Below are 22082 nucleotides of genomic sequence, written 5' to 3'. Positions count from 1 at the left end.
TCGCATCAGCGACTTCAGCTGATATTTCATCATCACTGTTGCTTGAGAGATGTTGTTGAGCAAACTAATTATTAGTGCCTCATCTTTCTGAGCAGGTTCAGGTTTTTGCTTGCCAGCTCGATACTGTATCTTGAACGAGAATGTAGAAATACAGCCAGCCAACGATGGCCGGTAGCATCCAACTTTGTTGATGTCTAGATATAGGTAAGAGGGTTGTTATCCGTGACCACTGTAAAATTTGCTCCATGCAAGTAATCATGAAATGTTTCTGTCACGCTCCACTTCAGTGCCAAAACTTCAAGCTTGTGAGCTGGGTAACGACTTTCACTGGATGACAATGCCCTACTGGCATAGGCTATCACCCTAAGTCTCCCCTCTTGCTCTTGGTAAAGGGCGGCGCCCAATCCGGAGGTACTGGCGTCAGTGTGGAAGATGTAAGGCAATGCCGGATCAGCAAAACCTAGAACTGGTGCAGTGCTAAGTTTGTCAATGAGAGTATCAAAAGCCAAGTGGCATTCAGGACTCCACCTGGAACCAAAGATTGCTTGGGATCAAACTGTGAGCTCTTAGAAGTCTCATTTCTGGAGCTTTCGTGAGTGGATGGGTATCCACATGTGAGGTTGTTGAGTGGCTTGGCCTGTAGTACCCAGCGAATCCCAAGCACGGAAACACATTTTGAGCCAGTGAGCGCTGTAAACGACCTTGGTCCCATATTCCTAATCACGTCCCTGTGGGATATATAAACTTCTATCTCTAACCACTTTTTTACTCTACTTCTCATCCAGGAAGCAAACACTAAAGGCTCATTCAGAGCAGCTGCACACACTTAGTCCTTCAGTCGTTTTTGGCCGAGTAGACAGAGTTCTCATGAATAATGATCCTTGGCATCAGTTATGTGTTTAACTCCAGCGTGGTGTAGCTGTTGGACTTGGCTCATAAAGAGACTTCCAGAGAAATTCACTGGAGCTGTGTGTGTGTGTGTACGCAACTTTAAATATTGTCATTCATTCATATTGATGACAAGGATATACACTCGTAATCAGGCATTAATGTTGCTGCAGGGAGCCGGGGGAACGGCGGCGAACCAGGACCCAAAGGAATGCCTGGTTTTCCAGGATCTCAGGTGAGTGCGTCACTTCACCGGTGCAGATAAGCCTATAGTGACTGATTTAAACAGTATCACTGCTCATGATGTTAACAGAGTGTGAGCTGTTCCTCCTGCAGGGTAAACATAGACCAGTTGGGGAACCAGGGCCAGCTGGAGGTCGTGACATCACTTCCTATGGCACCCAGCTGTAAAAGTGACTGTGTTTGTAGGTTTTTCAAATTGAATATTGTTGCATCGGACTCTCTTCAGTCAGAAAGTGGTTTCTGTATCTTCATCTAAATGACGTCGAACTACTTCCTGTTCCTTTACAACAGAGAAAGCCAACAGCACATAACGCTCCCTGTATCTCAAGTTCCCAGTTTATTATTCCGTTCACACATATTAACATATGAGAGCAGATGGTTCGTAAATGTTTTGACCAATCTGTTGTTGTTTCAGGGCCAACCAGGAGATCCAGGTGTAATTCTGGATCACAGGGACCCAGAGCAATGCTGGTAGGGAATTTAACGTCTCATTTAATGGTTTTTCTTTATTTTCACAACTATTTACATTGTAGATTCTCATCAAAAATACGAGTGCACACTCATATGGAATTATTTAGTAAACAAAACAGTGTGAAATAACTCAAAACATGTTTGATAATGTAGACTATTCATAATTTCCACTCTTTGCTGTGATTACTGCTTCGCTCACTCTTGTCATTCTCTCGGTGAGCTTCATGAGGTCGTCTCCTGAAATGGTTTCCAACAGTCTTGAAGGAGTTCCCAGAGATGCTGAGCTCTTGTTGGCCCTTTGCCATCACTCAGCGATCAGATTTGGACTCATCAGACCAAAGCACAGATGTCCACTGGTTTAATGTCCATTCTTTGTATTTCTTGGTCCAAACAAATCTTTAGTCGTGGTTTCTCAGCAGCTATTTGACCATAAAGGCCTGATTCACACAGTCTCCTCTGAACTTGTAGAGATTTGTCTGCTACTGGAGCTCTGTGTGGCATCTATCTGGGCTCTAATCTGAGGCTGGTGGCTCGGATGAGTTTACCCTCAGCAGCAGAGGAGACTCTGGGGCTTCCTGTCCTGGGGCGTCCAAAGTTCAAAGTTTTTTATTCAAAATATTTAATTGAATATTTTATGGATATAGTTTACACAGACAAAAAGAAGACTGAAAACACAAACTGTTTATATCTGTGAAGGTTCTCAGTCATCCAGGTCATCGTAGTCAAAGGAGCTACCTTGCCTTCAAGACTTTGAAAAGGACAAAATCATTGACCGCCTTACATATCACCGCCTTTACCCAGGGGATGCCATACCCTGCATCTATGGACTTCCTAAGATCCACAAGGAAGCTGTCCCACTCAGACCCATAGTCAGTAGCATAAACTCAGCCACTTATAACATTGCTAAACACCTTGCTACCATCCTTGCTCCTCTCGTGGGGAACACCCCACACCACATCAAGAACTCCACCGACTTCACCGACAAGGTCCAGAAACTTACCCTGGATCCAGATGAAACCATGGTGTCCTTTGATGTAGTCTCTCTCTTCACCTGCATACCCACCACGGAGGCCGTGGAGACTGTCAGAAAACGACTACAAGAAGACAGCTCCTTGGAGGACAGGACCAACTTCAACCCCGATCAGATCTGCACACTGTTAGACCTCTGCCTCACCACTACATATTTCAAGTACAACGAGGGTTTCTACAGACAAAAACATGGCTGTGCCATGGGCTCCCCCGTGTCACCTATTGTAGCCAACCTTTACATGGAGGAAGTGGAAAGGAAGGCTCTTGGCTCTTTCAAAGGAAGAGTACCCAGCCACTGGTACAGATATGTGGACGACACCTGGGTCAAAATCAAGACACAAGAAGTGGAATCCTTCACTGCGCACATTAACGCTGTGGATAAAAACATCAAGTTCACCAGGGAAGACACAAAGGACGACTGTCTGCCTTTCCTGGACTGCGCTGTGCACATTGAAGAGAACGGCAACCTCAACATCGAAGTTTACCGGAAGCCCACACACACGGACCAGTACCTCCTCTTTGACTCCCATCACCCTCTGGAACACAAACTTGGAGTAATCAGGACCCTACACCACCGGGCAGAACATGTTCCCTCTAAGCCTGAAGGGAAAAAGAAGGAACACACACATGTAAAGGAAGCACTCAAAACCTGCGGCTATCCTAAATGGACGTTCTTAAAGTCAGCAAAGAGGCACAGAAAAGAAGATCAGACACCAGCGAGGGAGGATAAGAAGGACAGACGCAACAACATTGTCATCCCCTATGTAGCCGGTGTATCAGAGAAACTCAGGAGAGTTTTCTCCAAGCACAACATCCCGGTGTATTTCAGACCCAGCAACACGCTCAGAGAGAAACTGGTTCACCCGAAAGACAAAACGCCAAAACACAAACTTAACAATGTGGTGTTTGCTGTACAGTGCAGCGAGGAATGCTCAGACCTCTACATTGGAGAGACCAAACAGCCACTTCACAAGCGCATGGCACAACACAGAAGAGCCACCTCCACAGGACAAGACTCAGCAGTTCATCTGCATCTAAAGGTCAAAGGTCACTCTTTCGAGGATGCCAATGTTCACATTTTGGACAGAGAGGACAGATGGTTTGAAAGAGGAGTGAAAGAAGCATCTATGTCCACTGTGAGCGACCATCTTTGAACAGAGGCGGGGTTTACGACACCAACTCTCTGCCATCTATAATCCAGTTTTGAGATCCCTTCCCAGACGCCTTAACGCCCACTCACATCCTGGGCCATCTGACCTCAGGAATTCACATGATAAGGTGGGGCCAGGTTTCACAATGAACTCACCCGAAACTCTGGTTGATTGGGACCCACACCCAGTTTCACACCTTGGCTCAGGCGATTAGAGGATCATCAGGGGTCCTTTTGTCCCTCTGTGGGGGGAAACTCCCACTAGGTTTATATCTGGGACTCTCCACCATTTGACCTTAGAACTGAAGAAGCTTCTCGGATGAGAGGTGAAACGTCTTCAAGCAACTTAAAGAAGTCCAGACGCTTCTCTTTGCAAGCTCCTTTGACAAACTGTTTATAATAATTACAAAACAGAACTTGTTGGAACATTGTTTTCCTCTCATATATTAACCAGACAAGTAACGAGAAGAAGGAAAAAACAAACAAAAAATATGAAAAAAATAAAACAAAATAAAATAAATTTTAAAAACAACAGAAAAAACAAAAAAAAACCCAAAAACAACCCCCCCCCGGCCTCAACAAAATAACAAAAGCCACAACCCAGGAGGGATTATGATATTAACCAACCCTTTCCATAAGAACCACACAGAAGTTGGCTACAACATCACTGAGCTTCACATTCCCGTTAACTCAGACAGACATCAGACCACTATAAAGAAGAAAATCCGTTAGTCCGCTGGAACATCCTTAAGTTTAGAGGCGTTTTCCAGAAAAAGACCCCGTGTTTTATCAAATGTGCCCTTTTGGTTCTGGATGGAGCAGTGGATCTTTTCCAGACTGAGACATGACATGACATCAGGCCTGTTTCAGGCCTGTAGCCTTGTTCAAAGTCCAGAAAACCTCCTCCCAAGGTTGGCTGTAGCTCAGGTGGCAGAGCAGGTCAGCCACTAATCAGAAGGTCGGTGGTTCGATCCCAGGCTGCCTCCTGGCTGCATGCCAAATATCCTTGGGCAAGATACTAACCATGTTTGCCTACTGGTGGTGGTCAGAGGGCCCAGCTACAATGTAGCTGCCATCACCAGTGTGTGGATGTGTGTGAATGGGTGAATGACTGAATGTAGTGTGAAGCGCTTTGGGGTCCTTAAGGACTAGAAAAGCGCTGTACAAATGCAGGCCATTTACCATTTACCGATGTAAATGGCGTAAGGGCCCAAGTCCAAGGGTCCAAGTCACTTACGCAATAGATCGTCTGGACATCGCGCCGAACGAGGCTCACAACCTCCAATTAATTGACCGAGCTCCAACTCTTTGATAAGCACAAAATGCAATGTGTATAAAATGGTCTTAGCTGTACCTGTAATAAAAAGGTTAATGTAATGCCAACAGCTTCAATAAATGTTTTACTGAAATGATTAATTTGATTAATGCAATGGTAATAATGATGAGTATGAGTAGCAGTAAAATATTTCCCTTATTCCACACTAGGAGAAACGTTTCATCACTCATCCAGGCAACTTCTTCAGATTGCAGCCATTCACCAACTCTATGTGAATGGTACTCATGGCCTTTGATCATTCGTTGTTGATCAATGTTCATGACAATTTGCATATCGATGATCAAGGAACTGAGCTCACAGCCCATTGTTCCTTCAGTGGGCTGGTTTCTCCCACTGAAAACCTCCAGAATCAACCGTTTGGGATTTACTTACCTGGATGATTGAGCATGCATCAAGATATGTTAACCCACTTTGGCAAGGACTGCCTAAGGTTTGTACATCAGTATGAGCAAACGGCACATATGATCACAGATTACAGGACCCACCGGAGATTCAACCTGAGACAAAACAGGATTACTCCTAAAAGTCTGCAAGTGAGCTCTTCAGTCAGTGGCCTCCGAGCAATAACATCTCCAGAAGGCACAGCACCAGCTGCTTAATGAACAAGTGAGACAAACACATTTTGCCATCGACGTTCTAAAATCTAAAGAGGAGCGGATCCGACAGACTTACCATGCTTCTAGATGAGAATACTTATAAAAAGGTGTTTGAATTCACCAAGAAGGCTTGTCTAGCACAGCACAAGAAGTCTAAGACCAGGCAACAAAGGAAGTCTGACTTACTTGTTGTACGCTGGAAACCACAGCAAAATACGGAGAGTGTCCTCAAGAGGGAAGGATGCCACACTGAGGATGTGGACAAGTGGGTGAAGAATTTGTCTGACAGACAGCCAAACAGAGAAAAACATCCTTGCTAAAGGGTTTAACTTTGTTGTCACACCGAGACAAATCCCGAACTGATCACAGCCACAGAAACAACCATTTAAAACAGCAATATTGCAGAAGTGAAAGCAGAGCAACTACGGACGAAAGTTTCGGCCTGTCTCAGCAATGCAAAGCCCCCAGCATCCAACATCACCATGGAGGAGAGGAAGGCACATCACTTAGTGATGTCAACAACATTATCATCCTTCCGGCAGACAAGGGTAGGTGCACAGTATTGCTAAACCAGAAAGACTATCATGAGAAAATTTTGATGAACCTGAGATACAATGATCATGTCAATGGTCATTTTAATCATTCTAAATATGGAAATTAAGAAAAAGCATTTATATCTGAACACAAACTGCAGAGTATGAGCGCTCTGATATGTCTGTGAAGGTTCTCAGTCCTCGTAGTCAAAGGAGCTTGCAAAGAGAAGCGTCTGGACTTCTTTGAGTTACTTGAAGACGTTTCACCTCTCATCCGAGAAGCTTCTTCAGTTCTAAGGTCAAATGGTGGAGAGTCCCAGATATAAACCTAGTGGGAGTGTCCCCCCACAGAGGGACAAAAGGACCCCTGATGATCCTCTAATCGCCTGAGCCAAGGTGTGAAACTGGGCGTGGGTCCCAATCAGCCAGAGTTTCAGGTGAGCTCATTGTGAAACCTGGCCCCACCTTATCATGCGAATTCCTGAGGTCAGATGTCCCAGGATGTGAGTGGGCGTTAAGGTGTCTGGGAAGGATCTCAAAACTGGATTATAGATGGCAGAGAGTTGGTGTCGTAAACCCCGCCTCTGTTCAAAGATGGTCGCTCACAGTGGACATAGATGCTTCTTTCACTCCTCTTTCAAACCATCTGTCCTCTCTGTCCAAAATGTGAACATTGGCATCCTCGAAAGAGTGACCTTTGACCTTTAGATGCAGACGGACTGCTGAGTCTTGTCCTGTGGAGGTGGCTCTTCTATGTTGTGCCATGCACTTGTGAAGTGGCTGTTTGGTCTCTCCAGTGTAGAGGTCTGAGCATTCCTCGCTGCACTGTACAGCAAACACCATGTCGAGAGACCAAATTGACCATTAGAACTGAAGAAGCTTCTTGGATGAGAGGTGAAGCGTCTTCAAGCAACTTAAAGAAGTCCACACGCTTTTCTTTCCAAGCTCCTTAGACTGCGCTGTGATAAGTGAATATGTTTCTGCTTCACACAGCTTGTTCACACGGTACGTACGTCTCCTCTTAGTGAGAACAAACATGGTGAGCACAGTGCAAAGACTTTGTCCACAGATGCCGACTGACTGAGATCATCGGGACAAGAGTAACATATTTGCACCTTTTTATCTGAAACTGTTGTTTTGGACGGATGTCTCCAACTGCTTGTAGGATTTTACTGAGTAACAGAAGTCATTTGTAACTAGAACGTTCCTGCGATTAATCAGGCGATGGAGGCGAGTTTGGCTTAACAGCGGCTGATAAACTCCAATGTTTCATCTGAGATTTAGAAAAAGAAAGCACAAGTGTCACTGAAGAGACGAAGCATCATAAACCATGTTTTAGTGATAAAAAGTGAGGAGTGTCTCTGACATGATCAGTGTGGAGTGGATCTGAGTGAGAAAGTGAGGGATGGTACACACACCTTGGCTAGGAACTTCTTAATCAAAAGTTAGACCCGCCCTTAATCACACCCTTTCTATCAATCTTTCATTAAAGGTCATCATCCCCTTTTTAAACTCTTCTCAGCACATGATGTGAGGGCCTTTTTCCCAGCCTGTTTGGCCTGCAAGCACAAAGTCGTTCCAGCTCATTGTGCACTTAGTCTCCCTGTGCGGCTCCAGTTATGTTTACAGTGTGTAGCCAGAAGTTAGTGTACAACAGGAAGAAACAGCTGCGGTGCCTGAAGCCTTCTCTCATCAAATTTCCCACGTGTGGGACTAATAAAGGTTATCTTATCTTATCTTATCTTATGGCTGTCAGTTATAAAGCACATACAAGACAGATGGACCGAAGAGGAATTCTGTTTGTCATGAACGAGCGAAGCGGTCGGTAACGGTAGCTGCTGTCTCCTCTCAGGCTGACCACACAGGAAACTCCATCTTCACGGTGCTGAGGAGGCCACAGGAGCCGGCTGCTGACCTGAGGAGGGTCAAGAGCTGTGCCGTCTGTTACGGTAACGACTGATGCTCATACCATGAGTAGTAAACACCACGATGCTTGTGCATCATGGTGTTTGGATGGTGCTAACTTTCACATCTTTAGTTTCACTGTTGTGTAATTTATTTGTAATAAAGCTGGCTGGTCATGGTGCTGGACAGCTCAGGGAGATCCAGGCCGATGAACATGTCGGTGCCCTGCAGCTGCTAAGCTCACACAGCTTTGCCATCAAAGACCGAGATGATCAGAAACTGGTCTGTAAAAGTAGATGACCGAGTTCAACGTGGAGTCAGTGATTTACTGAGCAGCATTTCAGCCAAATATCTGGTGTATGGATACATCATCCTCTCATTAATCTGTCTTCAGAGGGAAGATACTGCTGGAATTCTTTGCTTCAGATAAGAGCGAACGTCCTGGAAGTGTTCGTTTGTTGGTTTAGGCAGGCTGTTTCGTTTTTTGTAAATGTCCAGATTAGATTTGTGTCTTTTAAATATAAATCTAGCTGCTGGGCTGAGCGCCAACTTGATTTATATTTATCTTTAATATTTTCTGAGACGCATCAAGAATATCAGACAAACTCATCTGTGTTATTTTGCGTGTCGTCTGACTGCACTGACACCTGATCGCTGACAGGCTGTCGGTCAGGTGCGCTGTGTGGCTAAAGAACGGTTTCTCAGCACTACACACAGCCCTGAGAAACTTTCATGTGACCGTAGTTATTTAACTTCACTCTACAGAATTTATTTAAGGCATTTTGACTTTTAATTCTACGTTATAGTCCTACGTACACTTCTTCAGCAGGCAAACTGTGCTTTGTTCAGAATTGTCTGTATTTAATTAAATGTTGTGATTCTCAGGCTACGTCCACACGTACCCGGGTATTCTTGAAAACGCAGATTTTTCTATGCGTTTGCACCTTCTGTCCACACGTAAACGGCGTTCTCGGTCACTGAAAACGGAGATTTTTAAAAACTCCGGCCAGGGTGGATATTTTTGAAAACTCAGTTTTTGCGTTTACGTGTGGACGAGAAAAACGGAAAAAAACGCAGCGTCAAAGGTGTGCGCCTTTTTTGACGTCACACTGTGCGCCACGTTATTGTTTCGGTGAAATGAATTTCTACAATACTGTTAATTCTACTCTCTGCAGTGTTTACATGCTCACATATACACACAGTTACTGTCCCTCCACACAGACGACTCGGTTCTGCTTCTATGCCCCAGCTTTGTTTACTTTTTCCCACCGAGGCTTCTAGACTTCTGATTGGCCAACATTTCTACACGGATAGGAATATAGCGCCACCTGCTGCTTTGGCATGTTCATAGCAGCGTTTTCCTTCATTTCTGCCTTTATGTGTGGACGGGATTATTTTTTAAAACGAAAACGGAAAATCTGCGTTTTCAAAAATACCCGTGTACGTGTGGACGTAGCCGCAGAGTCAGCTTTTATTAACCAAGTCTGATAAATCTGATCAGCTTCTAAACCACACTTGTGTTCTCTTCAATAAGCGTGGCCGAGCTAGGATTGTTGGGGGGACATCATAGAGCTGCATTTTAAAAGCCTGTCATGGTTCTCAGTCACTAAAGTGTTAGCAGACAATAATTCAAATCATCGAGTCTGTGTGCTTCAATGGGACGATGCACCTCTGACTGTAAACTGATGTTGGCTGTTAAAATGTATCATCCAGAAAAATATTGTGATGACTCTTCTGCTCTGCGTTCAGTCAGGAGCAGGCGGGACGGACGAGCATCAACAACACTGAAGACAGGAGACAAGTCACAGTCAGGTAGAACACACACACACACACGCACACACGCACACACACACACACACACACACACACACACACACACACACAGAGCTAACTGTGTTTTCCGTCCACCTGTAATAAAAATGAAGACTTTAAGCCTGAGTACAGTTCAGAGAAAACATTTTCCAGCTGTTGAAGCAGAAATGATCTATAGCAACAAAAACAGCTCTTGTATCAGGGTGTAAGCATGTTCAAGGTTCTTTATTTGTCACATGCATAGTTATACAAGTACAGTGGGGCAAAAAAGTATTTAGTCAGCCACCGATTGTGCAAGTTCCCCCACCTAAAATGATGACAGAGGTCAGTAATTTGCACCAGAGGTACACTTCAACTGTGAGAGACAGAATGTGAAAAAAAAATCCATGAATCCACATGGTAGGATTTGTAAAGAATTTATTGGTAAATCAGGGTGGAAAATAAGTATTTGGTCAATAACAAAAATACAACTCAATACTTTGTAACATAACCTTTGTTGGCAATAACAGAGGTCAAACGTTTACTATAGGTCTTTACCAGGTTTGCACACACAGTAGCTGATATTTTGGCCCATTCCTCCATGCAGATCTTCTCGAGAGCAGTGATGTTTTGGGGCTGTCGCCGAGCAACACGGACTTTCAACTCCCGCCACAGATTTTCTATGGGGTTGAGGTCTGGAGACTGGCTAGGCCACTCCAGGACTTTCAAATGCTTCTTACGGAGCCACTCCTTTGTTGCCCGGGCGGTGTGTTTTGGATCATTGTCATGTTGGAAGACCCAGCCTCGTTTCATCTTCAAAGTTCTCACTGATGGAAGGAGGTTTTGGCTCAAAATCTCACGATACATGGCCCCATTCATTCTGTCCTTAACACGGATCAGTCGTCCTGTCCCCTTGGCAGAAAAACAGCCCCATAGCATGATGTTTCCACCCCCATGCTTCACAGTAGGTATGGTGTTCTTGGGATGCAACTCAGTATTCTTCGTCCTCCAAACACGACGAGTTGAGTTTATACCAAAACGTTCTACTTTGGTTTCATCTGACCACATGACATTCTCCCAATCCTCTGCTGTATCATCCATGTGCTCTCTGGCAAACTTCAGACGGGCCTGGACATGCACTGGCTTCAGCAGCGGAACACGTCTGGCACTGCGGGATTTGATTCCCTGCCGTTGTAGTGTGTTACTGATGGTGACCTTTGTTACTTTGGTCCCAGCTCTCTGCAGGTCATTCACCAGGTCCCCCCGTGTGGTTCTGGGATCTTTGCTCACCGTTCTCATGATCATTTTGACCCCACGGGATGAGATCTTGCGTGGAGCCCCAGATCGAGGGAGATTATCAGTGGTCTTGTATGTCTTCCATTTTCTGATGATTGCTCCCACAGTTGATTTTTTCACACCAAGCTGCTTGCCTATTGTAGATTCACTCTTCCCAGTCTGGTGCAGGTCTACAATACTTTTCCTGGTGTCCTTCGAAAGCTCTTTGGTCTTGGCCATGGCGGAGTTTGGAGTCTGACTGTTTGAGGCTGTGGACAGGTGTCTTTTATACAGATGATGAGTTCAAACAGGTGCCATTCATACAGGTAACGAGTGGGGGACAGAAAAGCTTCTTACAGAAGACGTTACAGGTCTGTGAGAGCCAGAGATTTTCCTTGTTTGAGGTGACCAAATACTTATTTTCCACCCTGATTTACGAATAAATTCTTTACAAATCCTACCATGTGGATTCATGGATTTTTTTTTTCACATTCTGTCTCTCACAGTTGAAGTGTACCTCTGGTGCAAATTACTGACCTCTGTCATCATTTTAGGTGGGGGAACTTGCACAATCGGTGGCTGACTAAATACTTTTTTGCCCCACTGTATAACACACAGTGAAATGTAGCCTGACACGCTCCTCGACATGTGCAAAAATTGGGGGGGGGGGGGGCTGTAGAGGAAGAACATTATATATATATATATGTATATATGTATATATATGTATCCTATTCATGTAGCCCCTTCCGCCGGGGTTACTTGCGTAGTAGCATTCCAACAACGCCCTGTTTTCGTCTCTTGCCCACCGATGCCTTCTTGTTCCAGTAGCCCACTTTTCGTCAGGGTGCCCTGGTTCCTCAACACCTGACCGCGGACCTTGTTGATCCGGGCGACGTCCAAGCCGGCATGCCTTCATATTTATCTGTCTCGCTCATGTCTGCGGTAGGCTTGCTTAGCATAGGGGGTCTAGCCATACATATACATATATATATATATATATATATATTAGGGGTGCAACGATACACAAAATTCACGGTTCGGTTCGGTTCGATACTTTGGTGTCACGGTTCGATATTTTTTCGATACAAAAAAATGTTCATGCATTTTTAATTTGTCATTTATTAAAATTATAAATATATATTTTAACTCAAAAGTACAGTTTTTAAATTTAACCCTAACCCTTGTGCGTGTTTTTTATTTTGACAGCAAATGCGCACCTGCGGACCACTTATGTGCAGCCCTGGTTATTTAGCTCATCATATCGCAGCCACAGAAATTCTTTTGTCCATGAAACCATAAAGCTGCACTTTCTTTTTGCCTTATAGTCTGATTTGTCATAACTTCTCCGTTTTGTGGTAAGCTTTTCTTTGGCTGTCACTTCTTCACCCTGACCTGTCTTATTTGGCTCAGCAGAACTGAAATGCTTTTACACACTCACTCACATAAGCTCAGCGATTCTCTGCGCGATCAACCTCTCACATGTTTAAGCTGCGGGAGATTTCACTTGTCATGTTTGCATAGTAAGCTAACGATTAATAAGACGATGTCAGAGGAATTGGTGCACAAATTATCATCACTCACAGATCAGTGCTGTCGCTCTCTATACACAGTTCACGCGATTGCAAAGTGAAAGCAAAAAAACAAGCGCAAATTCAAACGCGACTTCAATATGTCACATATTGACAGTGGCTCACCGATGCCAATGACATAATTACCCAGCTACATTTCTGAAAGAATGCAAAAGCATTGACATATATTTTTCCTACAATAGCCCGACGGGCAGGGCAGAGATAGATTTTGGTAGCCCGACTGAAAAAATCGCTAGCTCCAGGACGTCGGGCTAGCGATATTGCGAGCCCTGTATCTGATTGAGGAATCACTCATCTTTGGAAAAGAGAGTTTATTACAGAGAAATGGCTCTTTCCAAAATAAAAGCTATACTATCCGCTTCTTCTGGGCTATATTCTCAGCAGCATAAGGAGAATCATGTGCTAACAGCTGTCTAAATGACTCGGCTAAAGTTAGTAGCATGCTTGTTGTTTTTGTCTTTGCACTAGGATGATGTCGGCGTAAATGTGCAGTCATATTCGTTGTGTTCCCACTAGTGCTTTCAGGTTAATCTCGTTGAAATGACCTTAACGCCACAACACGGCAAATCTCCGTTAACGAGCTACCGCCGATCGCCCCGTGCATGGGGCTAGACGGCCAACACGTTAACGAGCTAACTGCGCTAACACACTAGTTCACACCAATGTAATTAAGCATTGCATGGCACATCCAACATACTGTTTTACTTTAGTCCATGACTCGCTTACCTTCAGGGTCATACGTCACATGAAAACCAAAATAATTCCAAACGCCAGATCTGAATGAGGGTGGGGGAGGTCCATGTTACAAGGAGAGCTTAACTTCTGTCTCGCTAGCTTGCCCTGCGCTCTTCCTTCTGTCTATGCTGTCTGTGTTGAGCGCTCAGTGGATCTGCGTTCGACTACTCCGCCTAGGCTGCACTGTCCAGCGCAGATCCACTGAGCGCTCAACACAGACAGCATCGTCAGAAGGAAAGTTGATAAAATAAATTACAAATGTTGTATTGTTCGATACATATGCGTACCGAACCGAAAGCACTGTATCGAACGGTTCAATATCGATATGAATATCGTTGCACCCCTAGTATACATGTATATGTGTATACACACACTGGGTGAATGTGCAGTAGTAGCAGCAAGCAGGTGAATTCTGTACATTAATATGAATAGACATCTGACTATTTTACAGGATAGACAATATAAACATATTTAAAATTAAAGGAATTGAAATGTACATTGTGCCTTGATTTAGAGTGTCTGGAAGAGCCCTGTCTCAGTCAATTATAGATGATGTGAGAGGGCGGGTGTGTGTGTTTAGGGCACGGATGGCTTGGGGATAGAAGCTCCTCTTGAGTCTCTCTGTCCTTGCCCGGAAGATGCGGAACCTTCTACCAGATTGCAGAAGTTGGAACAGTTTGTTGCCTGGATGGGACGGGTCCTTCAGTATCTGCGCTGCTCTAGTCCAGCATCTCCTGGTGTAGGTGTCCTGAAGCGGGGGGAGAGCAATCCTGCAGCAGCGTTCTGCTGTACGGATCACTCTCTGGAGAGCTTTTTGGTCCTTCACACAGCTGTTCCCAAACCACGATGTCATGTTCTGTGTGAGGATGCTCTCCACAGCGCCTGTATAGAAAATCCTGAGGATCTTTGGAGAGACCCTGAACTTCCTCAGTTGTCGTAGGTGGTACAGGCGCTGCCTAGCCTTTTTGGTCTGGACCTGAATGTGGGCAGCCCATGTCAGGTCTGAGGAGATGTGGACACCAAGATACTTGAAGGACTGCACCCTCTCCACTGGAGCTCCATTGATGATAATGGGCTTGTAGTCTCTGTGCTGACCCCTTCTGAAGTCCACCACCAGCTCCTTGGTGGTTCATCCCTGCTTGTGACGAAACACGACCTCTTTCACTGCACCGAATTGGCTGGTAAGCGACAACCAATCAAACGCTCCCTGATGGCATGAGGAGACTACTAGTGGTCAGTGTGAGAGGGGGGTGGAAACAGATGACTGACGTAGAGCTGGCGGTGTGTTGTCATGTTGGGTAAAATGGTAAATGGCCTGCATTTGTACAGCGCTTTACTTAGTCCCTAAGGACCCAAAGCACTTTACACAACACTTATTAATATAAAGCACAGCATTGAGGCACTTCAGGTAATCTCTTCTTAACAGTGGACATCACATTTTGGGTTGTCGAGACCAAAAAACCACATTTTGCTCTACAAAGGGCCTGATGTGCACGTACGAGGACGTTGCACTGCTGCTGTTCTATTGAAATTTAAAACTACTGTCCTCATATGTGGATCTCATTTTTGTAAAAAACAAAAATCAAGTAATTCTTTGTTTTTACTGTCATCAGGTCCCAATCAGCCCAAATAGGAAAGAGAAATTAAAAACGAATGCCATGAAAGAGCTCGGGTCTCAGGAGGTTAACATGTGCGGCCCACAGTGTGAAAGGCAGCGCTGAGGCGAAGCAATGAGAGCGCAGCACGACGCCCTGCCCCAGAACATCACTGCAGACCTTTTAAAACAGAAATCTGTCATATTTCTAATAAAATCTGAATTTATTTGCTGGTAGGCCGTCCTGGCAGAACTCAGCACCACTGCTTCTCTGACTTTATTGGAAATTTGTTTCCAATTAGTTAAAAACAAACAGATTTCAACTACATTAAGTCGTCAGTGAGTCCACATCATTACAAGCACGCACTCGGATCACTGTCTGTGTTGCTGTTTATTTCTCCCCTGTGGGTGTAACTCAGGTGTGAAGGTGGAGCCGACGAAGCAGCTGGACAGCTTTGTGTCCACAGGTGAGCATCCACCTGCTCTCAGTCACACTGTCCTTTCTCTTCCTCGCTACGATGACGGGAAGAACGCTGAGTTTGAGGAACGCAGATGATCTCAGTGACATCGCACCTGCAGTCTGCAGCAGGAGTCCTCGAGGGCCGCTGTCCTGCTGCAACACACCTGAATACAATTAGTAGGTCATTAGCACGAGTATCGAACGTGACTGCATGCTGAGGTGGCCCTCGAGGACTGGAGGCTCAGGCCCCTGGTCAGCAATCATCAAATAGGCAGAAATCAACAAAAACATGAGCCATAAATATTCGGCTTAGTCTTTTATGTACTGATAAAAATAATGCTATGATATTATGAAGAGGTACAGCTTGTTTCTCACACAAAACATACTGGAAAGTAGGGGTGTGGAAAAAATCGATACTGTGTAGCATCGTGATATTTTGTTTGCTAATAATGTATCGATACAGGGACAGCAGAAATCGATATTTTGTTACAAAAAAGGTTTCTGTGCTCTGACTTCAGAGCACGTTGATCCTTTTTCTGAGCAAGAATCCTGACACTGTCCAAATGTGTTTAACTTTTTTTTTGGCAGCAATAAACATGACAGTTTACTTATTTTAATTTAAGACATGTTTTATTTTAATTAAGTATAACTTTTTTATTTAATGTAAAATTATATTTTGTTTTAATTTACTTTCAAATTCTTCAGTTGCTGAATGGGCTGCATAGTTTTCATAAATAGCTATAATTGTACCAGATGGTTGCATTCAGTTAAGTTGGACTAGACTGTAATACAAACTGTTCAGTTTGTCAACAATAAAACTGAAATGAGAGAAAGACTGAGTGTGAGACTTTGATATTAGATAAAATGAATATTGATAAAGTTTAACTTTATGTACAGAATCTGAATATCGCAAAATATTTTAAAAAATAATATCGCAATAATATCGTATCGTGCGTTAAGTATTGTGATAATATCGTATCGTGGGATGTATGGTGATTCCCACCTCTACTGGAAACGCCCAGTGTTCAAGTATAAGAAGACCTATAACACTTATCAAAACCAGTGCTCCCAGTGAGATTCACACCGAAGAAGGACAAACAGAAGTGCGTACATAGACACAATAACAAGTTGCAAAGTGCTCGCACAACAAGAATAGTACGCAGTGTGAGTCCACTGTAATGAGCTGGGACTCCAGTGTGAGGAACACACCAAGAACGTGTTTTTCACTCGTCACGTGATCCAGCCGTGTGCACAGCTGCTTCCAGCTCCTTCAGCCCCACAGCTGCCTGCATGCTGACAGGGCTGCGTCTCCTCCTCCGTGGCCTAACGAGCCACAAGCTCATTGTCATGTTCATTAATGTGCAAACTGTCATGACCACGAACGACCACGAGCACCATTCGCAGAGTCGGGGAGCGTCTGTGGGACGTGTTCTTAGCTCAGCTCACAGGTGGTCCTTATGTAAACATCCTGTGTGACTTCTGGTCGCTCTTAAAGTTAATAATCCATCAATGAGCCATTAAAAATCAAAGCTGCGGACTCTGGTCAGCACGTGCTGAAGCTCCTCCCCCTGTGCTACGGGCAGTCTGGGTTACTTGATTTGAGTTGATATACCCTTATTGCTGATTACTGGCTGGTGAGAAGCTGCCATCAGGCTCCAGAGGCCACTCGGAGCCGTCTGTTCGTCACACCTCTGGAGTTTGCTCTTGTTGTTTTTACCTCGTCCTTAGTGGGTTTTATCCAAGTGCACCGCTGTGGAAAGCTGCCACACCGTCGCCCCGCAGTTCACCGTCCGAGGTTCTTTCAGCCTTCGTCATGTTTGCATCTGCTGTGTTATGAGATCTGCTTGAATTCAGGATGAATAGTTGAGATGATGATTTTTAATGATACCATGGTAACCTCTTTCCTTCTCGCCTCACGCACGTGTCTCCTGAGCAGGACGTCGGCGACAAGAAAAGTTCCATTCAAGGTTATCAGATGGCATCAACTCACAACAAGACTGTCGTCAAGGTGATTTTTATGCTACTCTACAATTTTCAGGAGAAAACCTCATCACACAATCCCCTGTCAACAGCACTGGGTGACAGTGGGAAGGAAAAACTCCCTTTTAACAGGAAGTAACCTCCGGCAGGCTCAGGGAGGGGCGGGGCCATCTGCTGCGACCAACTATGGATCAGGGGGTTAAGACAGGACAAAGACATGCTGTGGAAGAGAAACAGGTTAATAACAGGTATGATTCAGTGCAGAGGTCTGTTAACACACAGTGAGTGAAGAAGAAACACCCAGTGCATCATGGGAATCCCCGGCAGCCTACACCTATTGCAGCATAGCACCGTGGCTCACGGTGACGTCACTCGTCATTTTGTGTTTGCTCCTGAGGCTGTGACCCTCTGATGTCATCTCCCTTCGTCTTATCAAAGTGTTATTGAATTCCTGTGTCAGTGAGGACGATCGTCTTTGCTTTAACGTCATTATGGCCACAGTACAGTCACTGCTGGGACCAGCAGCAGACTGGTAAGAGGCTCCGTCACACGTGACCCGGGCCAACACCAGGACCGGGTGGATTCTCTTTGTCTGTGACCCAGAAGGAGGAGCGCCGTGTTTCACACAGGCTGCTGATATTCCCTGACACACAAACACCCTGCAGCTTAAATAATTTTCAACATCTGTAAAATGTCCCCAGAGCTTTTACAAGCGGATATTAAAGTGGACACACAGCAGACGTGGTTAATTATCCTGCTTTAGAAAATGAGATTAATTGGGGGCACTATAGACAAAAGACGTCTTTTTTTCATGTGTAATTTGCGTTTGGCAGCACGGCGCAGCTCTCCCACCTTTCCACACGCTGCAGTCAGCATCGTCACAACAGTTTGGACACAGTGAGGTGTTTCTCATACCGCTGCTAATAGAACAGTTCTACAAAGAAGCTGTGGAAGTGTAATAATATCTCAGTCCTTCAGCCATCGAGGAGTGCAGGAAGGAGCACCGAAGAATAAAAGACCAGCAGCAGGAAATCATTCAACCGTGGGGTTCTTGTAGGGTCTTCACCTCACAGTATAAAGCACGTGGAGGTGGCGTTTGCTGTTGGTGCTGTTGAATAACACCAACAAAGATCTGTGACATATAGAACTGTTTGGATCACAGGAAGTCTGGTCCCAAACTGAGAGTAAGAGGAATATCTGAGCTGCCATCGCAGCAGGAAATGCCTCGAACAACTTTAAAGGAACATCTCCCCTCGGTACAAACAAACACACACAGCGCACACACAGCGCACACACACACACACACACACGCACACACACACAGCGCACACACACACACACACACACACACGCACACAGACACACACACAGACACACACACACACAGACACACACACACAGCGCACACACACACACACACACACACACAGCGCACACACAGCGCACACACACACACACACACAGCGCACACACACACACACACACACACACACACACGCGCACACACACACACACAGCGCACACACACACACACACACACACACACACACACACACGCACACACGCACACACACACACGCACACACACGCACACACACACACGCACACACACACACACACGCACGCACACACACACACACACACGCACACACACACACACACAGCGCACACACACACACACACACACAGCGCACACACACACAGCACACACACACACACACACACACACACACACACACACACACTGTATCAGTATTGTGGTTACTGGCTCCTCGGTGTGTCTGAATGCTGGGATGTGTGGGCTGCTTGTTCCTCCTGTGTGATTCAGGGTCTGGTCTTTCTATAAGCGAGGTCATTAATGCAGCCGTGCTGAGGCATGTTTGGATACTTTTAGTGAAGCAGACACGGAGCTGACTGCAGCCAGCAGCGCTCTCTCACAAAGCATCCATCATGACAGTTCAGCATGATAACAGCAGCACAGAGCAACATAAATTTCTGGCTTTGAAAGTATTTTTATGCTGCACACCCACATGGAAAAGATTTGTATGAATCTTATAAAGTTTGTATCTGTCTTGTGTGAAACTTGTATGAAAAGCATATAAGAGTGAAAACAGATATGATCCCTTGAAAAATTATATAATGAAACTTGTATGTTTTGGATACTTACTAAAACAATATATGAAAGTAATGAGAAAGTGGCCACTTTCATGAGTAATCATATAAGTTTTCACTGTTTCTTTTCCATATGGGTGTTTTCATATTAATAATCTGTGCATGTAGTTACTGTTTTGTGTGTTTCAGTACTACAAACTGTTACATAGACACCAAATTAAATAATGTGAGGCTGCTAACGAGCAGAAGATGAACGTTCAAGCAGCAGTGCTGGAACCAACCCTGCGCTTCCTTCAATTTAGAAAATTAATTTAATTTTTGGTCTTCAGGGTTTAGCAGGACGGTCTGATGGCACGCTAACATGTTCGGAGCCTTCCTCAGCGTCACTCCTCCTCCCCCGCATCCCATCCACGGCCAAACCAAATACCTTTGTCCATATCTGCAGTGATCCATCACTGTGGCCATCGCACACGCACGCACGCGCGCACGCACGCGCGCACGCACGCGCGCACGCACACACGCGCGCACGCACACACACACGCACGCACGCACATATGCACATGCACGCACGCACACAAACTGTTTCCAGCAGTGTGTTTTATTTCTTTTAAAGACATGTTGTTGATGTCACAGCTGCATGAGGTCAGTGTGTGCGCAGCGTGATTCACACGTTAGTCTGTGTGGGTTTTAAAGGCTGATGTGACCAACAACATGGCTGCTGTGAGGTCACTGTAACAGAGCGTCCACGTGTCAAAGTCTGGAGACAAAGCAGATGGTGGAGCGTGATGAGGACTCAGAGTGCAAACAGGGAGAACGTACAGTGTGAGGAAAACATGAAACAGCCCAAAAAGAGCGTATCTGTGGAGGACACAGATACGCTGACTAAGACTAAAGAAGACATCAACTCTAAATACTCGGGAGGCTGATGAGCAGAGAGCAGACACGAATCACCGAGCACGAGAGACTAAAGAACAGGAAGAAACAGACGGCGTCGTCTAACATACAAACAACAACAGGACACCAGGAACACAATCACAGTGTCAGGCCCGGATCTGTCACCCAGTATTTCCAGTTTATTTTGTTTAATGATTGTGTTATTATTTTATTGCGTCTAGTTATGTCTCTTCTATGTGTCCTTGTTTCCTGTATAAGTCTGTCTTGTCCTCTGTGCCCGTGTCCTCGTCCCTCTTATCTGCGTCTCTCCTTGTGTTCTGTGTCTCCCCGTCTGTCACGTCTGCTGTTCCTCGTTCGACATTTGTCAAGCTCGTCATGTCTTCGTCTCTTGTTGTTCCTGTTTGATTTTGAAGAGTCTGATGTTCCATGTTCAGTGTGTTTACTTCCTCTGTGGCGTTCAGGCTCATTTGTGTCAGCTGTGTTTGTCTCGCTACATGTCCCGTGAGTCTCGGCTCTTCATGTCTCAGGTTTTCTTCATGTTCCTGTTCAGGCTGTGTTCATGTCATAGCTTTAGTTTCTCCAGTTCACCTTGATTTAGTTTTTTGCTATCAGCCTAATAAACGGCTGGTTTTCTCTGTCCTGTGCCTGCTTTTGTGTCCACAAACACCCGAAACCCGTAACACACAGGCTAGACTACATGTAAGAGGATGTGAGAATGTAAACATAAGTAAAATCATCCATGAAGATCCGAACGAGAAATAAGAAAACACCAGTCAAAATACCACAATGCCAAATATAAAACTCAGTGTCAGCCTCTCTTTCGGGGCTCCAGGAAGTCCGAGCTCACGTTTCTGATACGATTTTATTTTTTAAATGTCATTGATCAGCCTTAATGCACATCCAGATGTGTACAAGCTGAAACATTCTGCCTTTGGGCCTCGGAGCGGCTGCGATGGAGGCAGATGTTTCACTTTAAGCTGCTTCACTGATGAGATTTCTCTTCTTGGATTTTTTTCTTGCAGGGAAGAAAAACCTTCCCCAGTGAACAAGTGTGCTCCACTTCTTCAGTAAGTCTTTTTGTTTCTCGAGCAGATGTTGGGAGTCGTCTCATTCTCGAGGTGGTGCGGTGAAGGTTATTAGCACCAGAAACTAGTTTCCTGTCATGGGAGCTCCAAGGAAAAGGCGGGGCCTGTACAGCATGCAGGGTCTGTTCCTCTGAAGAAGGCGGGACTTTCCTAGAGAAGCACATAATGAGCTGAGGGAATGAGGTGCGCTGATCAACCATGGAGTCAAAGCTGTAAGCACACAGTATGCTTGGTGTGGTTCTGAACATATGTACACATGTTATATCAGCACCCTCTGAAGAGCCCACCGGTGTGTCCTCTGAAGCAACACAGAGAAGCAACCAAGTATGTAGGCCATGTAAGAGCTCAAGGAAGAAAACAGGAAGCAGGTTTCCTGCAGAACAACATGTAAACTCCACAGACCAATCTGGTGTCTT

The 22082-nt window shown here is 45.1% G+C and overlaps 1 protein-coding gene across 3 annotated transcripts; it reads left to right on the top strand.

Annotated features, from left to right (window-relative positions):
• The first annotated feature begins 392 nt into the window (after positions 1 to 392).
• LOC309716950 (uncharacterized protein) lies at positions 393 to 22081 on the top strand. Of its 3 annotated transcripts, XR_014279592.1 has the most exons (7): positions 393 to 976; positions 1062 to 1123; positions 1547 to 1602; positions 8099 to 8195; positions 9901 to 9963; positions 21604 to 21849; positions 21935 to 22003. XR_014279592.1 is itself a non-coding variant. In XM_082551092.1 (6 exons), the coding sequence occupies exons 1-6, from the start codon at positions 894 to 896 to the stop codon at positions 21624 to 21626; spliced, it is 384 nt and encodes a 127-aa protein (XP_082407218.1). In that variant the 5' UTR covers positions 393 to 893; the 3' UTR covers positions 21627 to 22081. The 3 variants fall into 3 exon arrangements, 2 of the variants coding, with proteins under 2 accessions (XP_082407218.1, XP_082407217.1); XM_082551092.1 differs by having other exon boundaries at positions 21604 to 22081; XM_082551091.1 differs by lacking the exons at positions 21604 to 21849; positions 21935 to 22003 and adding an exon at positions 14122 to 14695.
• Position 22082: the final 1 nt, after the last annotated feature.

This window comes from Aulonocara stuartgranti (assembly GCF_965226115.1).
Source record: "Aulonocara stuartgranti genome assembly, chromosome: 11".
Lineage (NCBI taxonomy): Eukaryota > Metazoa > Chordata > Actinopteri > Cichliformes > Cichlidae > Aulonocara > Aulonocara stuartgranti.
The sequence above is the reverse complement of the archived record's forward strand: the minus strand, read 5'-3'. Positions and strand labels throughout refer to the sequence as shown.